A 3,569-nucleotide genomic window follows, 5' to 3' on the forward strand; every position below is an offset into this window, starting at 1 on the left:
AATAGCCTCTATCACTTGGAACTCTCCAACTAACTTTTGACTAAATCTGGTACATCTAAATCTCTTTATATATATTGATTTTTTCTCTAATTTTATCTATCACTTTGCTTTTGTCAGTATTGTTTGGGGCTTGTTGAAATAATATACTTCAAATTTTTTTCTTTCTTTTTGGTATTTTTGTTTGGTTTGATTATGGCCATGATGATATTTAGTTGTTGTGGGTTAGGGTGTGTAAATAACTTAATTACAATTTTTTTTGGATTATGGTTTTGGTCAAAGGTGAATTGGAGATTGAATTAAGAATAAAATATTTTTGAGTTGGTTAGGTTAAAGATGAGGCATAGGATTGATAGTGACGTTGCTAGGGTTTAAGGCTTGAATTGTTATTGATATTGTTTAGTTTAATAAGTTAAAGAGTAATTGTGCAAAAATTGAGTGATTAAAGTGTAAACTTGTAATCTTATAAATAATTTAGTGATTAAATTATAAACTTATAGATAGTTGAGTAATCGGATTTTAAAATTATCAATAACAATCTATTAATTTAAATGATAACCTTTAAATAATTTAGTGATTAATTTATAACTTTTTTTTAAATTAAGTGAGTTTACTCATAAAAAAAAACCATTGTTACTTTTACGGTCCCACGCTCCCCCACTCCTCGCTTTTCATCACTGCCACCGCAAAGTGCCACCTACGTGGCTCCCTTTATTCTTAACCATTCGTTTCTCCTGGATTCCTTCAATCCACACATGTTCCTTTTATTCCTTCTCATCTGATTATGAAACATACAAAACCCTAAACGAATCATCAGGAAAACAGAGGTGCCGCTTCTTTTGCACTTTCTTTTCCTCACATTTTCATTTTATTTTGTATTAGAAGAGGTAAAACTAAAACATAAAGTTCTCTTTCATTTCTCTTTTCTCAGAAAAATATATATAATATATATTTGGTGCTCTCTATCTTTGTCACAAAAAGGGTTATCTTTAGGGTTTCTTTCTTCCCAACTTCTAACCTTTTTTGTGTGATTTTCTTCGCAGCCAAACAGCTGTTAAGAGCAAATGGCAGATTCGACGGTCATCAACGGCGAAGTGGAGAATCAGATGGCGGACAATTTCTACGACGCTGATGAAGCCAAACTCACTGAACAGGATAGCAAAATTAAAGCGCTTGAAAGTGAGAAACTGGACCTGAGCAACGAGAACAAAGAGTTGAAGGAGAAGATGAAAAAGGCGACCTTAGAAATTGATCAACTGCGAAACAAGGAAGAAGAAATGAGGCAAGAAATGGATAACTGGGAAGAAGACAAGAAGGTTCTGGAATCAGTCGCCGCGAGATCGGCTGATCTCGAAACCGAGGTTGCGAGGCTTCAACATGATCTGATCACTTCGATGAGTGATGCAGATGAAGCGAACAAGCAGTCGATGGAGTTGAAGAGAGAATTGGAAGAGAAAGGGTTGGAGATTAAGAGATTGGACAAGGAAATCACTGAACTGAAGAAAGAGAAAGTTGAGAACGAGAAGAGAGAGAGGGAGTTGGAGAGGAAATTAGGGGTTCTAGAAGTGAGGGAATCGGAGGAGAGGAGCAAAAATGTTAGGATGGAAGAGGAGCTGAGGCAACAGCTGGATGTATTCAAGAATAAAGTTAAGGACCTGGAAGCAGAGGTGGCGAGAACGAGGGTTGAACTGGAGACGACTAAGGAAGAACAACGAGAATCCGAGGAGAGGGCGATGGGCTTCAAGTTAAAGTTGTTGGAATTGAAGGAGGAGGTAGAGAAGAAGGCTGCTGATGGTATCAATGGGAAATCAAGAGAGATTGTTGAGACTGCTGAGAGTAAAGAGAAAGGGCTAAATGTTCCGCCGCTTGTGGCAGCAGGATCGGCTGCAGCTGTCCTTGTTGCGGCTGCTGCGGTGTATCTTTGCTGTAGGAAGCGGTCGTAATTGATGATTACTGGTGCATGATCATCGCGGTTAGGATTTCATTATACGAATAATGAATCTGGGTCAATTTTTGATAGGTACTGGGATTTTCAATTTTCTGCCCATGAATCTCACTTTCTTCTACTACTATATACTTATGTTGTTTGCTAGTTGGCAATTATAATTTTGAAAACCAGTGTGGCACTTCCATTTAGTTTTTGAAGGAATTTCTGCAGTTTGGCTTGATGCTTTAAGGGCACTGTTATGTTTTCTTTGTTTTATTTTGTTATTGTGAATTTGACGTAGTCCTAATCACCCTTCCTTGCCTTTTGGTTTTTCTGTTTTTGAACTAGCCTTCTGGTTTATTCAGTTGCAATGTTATTTGAATTTTGCATATGGAATATATTTATTAAAATGACAAAATTGTATGATTTTTTTTTATTTAAATTGTATAAATAATTATTGATTTATAGAGAGACAAAACTATTTTCTTGTTTTTGATAGTTTTCTATGTTGGGACTCGATTGATATCAAGGATATTATTATAGTAGACATATGTTTTAGTTATTTGATCATCCCTTTGCCAATTGTCTTAGTTATAATATTAGTCCAAATATTACACCCCTAGTCGACTCATTGTCGAATTCGGATAAGTAACTTTACATTTGAGTCCATGCTTTTGAACTTCTCAGTTCAAATATAAGTAGGTCTTAAAATCGACAATAAAGCTTTTTGTTCAAGCAAACAAAAACTAAAGCCTCCTTCAAGTGAAACGGTATTGATATCTTTTGGGGAGGTATCGATATTTTAAGGGATGGATATTGATATTGAACCGTTCTCAAAAGTCCAATTAGATATTAACTCGGAAGGTTAGGTTGCCTCTTCTTCAAGTATTGGTACATTAATTAAGAGTATTGATACCACATGATAGGGTATTGGTACCAATGTCCTCTCAAAGGCTCAATTAGATACTCACTTAGCAAGTATTGGTACCCCTGTTTTAGGTGCCGTTACTTGGGCGTAATACATTCCTAGACAACAATTCTAGGTCATCTTTTAGGCTAGAAAACCATACCAAATCTTGATACGCACTAGCATGCTTCTTAAGACTCTAAACTCAACTAAAACCTTTTTAAATACATTAAACACTAGCAATCCATCACTTATCAACCAAGCAGTCTAAGTTTGTCTTTTCTATGGCAACCTTAACTAGATGACTAACCTTACTTAGGTAAAAGAGCAAACATTAAAACCATACATACTTTAGTCATCATAGCAAACATAACTACAAGCAATTAACATGGCACCATTCATCCATAGTTTACTTAATCTATAAAACTTCTAAAGATTTGACTTGAACCATTCTATACATGCCACTAAGAACTAACATATGTACATAACCAAAAGGGTTCCAATACATGGATAAAGCCTAGTGATGTGATCCAAAAGTAGACGTGATGTTTTGTCACAACTTCACAAACTTGGATTTCATACTTATGAGTGGAAAGAAAACATCCAATGCATTAAAAATTTTCATGCTTAGCGATACTCAGGAATTCTAAAACTTGCTAATATCAAATTATCATAATTATAGTAGAATAGGAAACACCTTAAAGTATAACTATGTTGACCCTACAAAGAATCATAACA

The 3,569-nt window shown here is 35.2% G+C and overlaps 1 protein-coding gene across 2 annotated transcripts; it reads left to right on the forward strand.

The window, feature by feature from the left end:
• Positions 1-676: 676 nt before the first annotated feature.
• LOC105763623 (peroxisomal and mitochondrial division factor 2) lies at positions 677-2,173 on the forward strand. Of its 2 annotated transcripts, none has more exons than XM_012581903.2 (2): positions 677-824; positions 1,041-2,173. In XM_012581903.2, the coding sequence occupies exon 2, from the start codon at positions 1,062-1,064 to the stop codon at positions 1,938-1,940; it is 879 nt and encodes a 292-aa protein (XP_012437357.1). In that variant the 5' UTR covers positions 677-824; positions 1,041-1,061; the 3' UTR covers positions 1,941-2,173. The 2 variants fall into 2 exon arrangements, with proteins under 2 accessions (XP_012437357.1, XP_012437356.1); XM_012581902.2 differs by having other exon boundaries at positions 728-884.
• Positions 2,174-3,569: the final 1,396 nt, after the last annotated feature.

Source organism: Gossypium raimondii, chromosome 12, assembly GCF_025698545.1.
Source record: "Gossypium raimondii isolate GPD5lz chromosome 12, ASM2569854v1, whole genome shotgun sequence".
Classification (NCBI taxonomy): Eukaryota; Viridiplantae; Streptophyta; class Magnoliopsida; order Malvales; family Malvaceae; genus Gossypium; species Gossypium raimondii.

Excerpts from the sequence above, each read along its gene's own strand:
- LOC105763623 (XM_012581903.2), top strand. The coding sequence starts at position 1,062 with ATGGCAGATTCGACGGTCATCAACGGCGAAGTGGAGAATCAGATGGCG.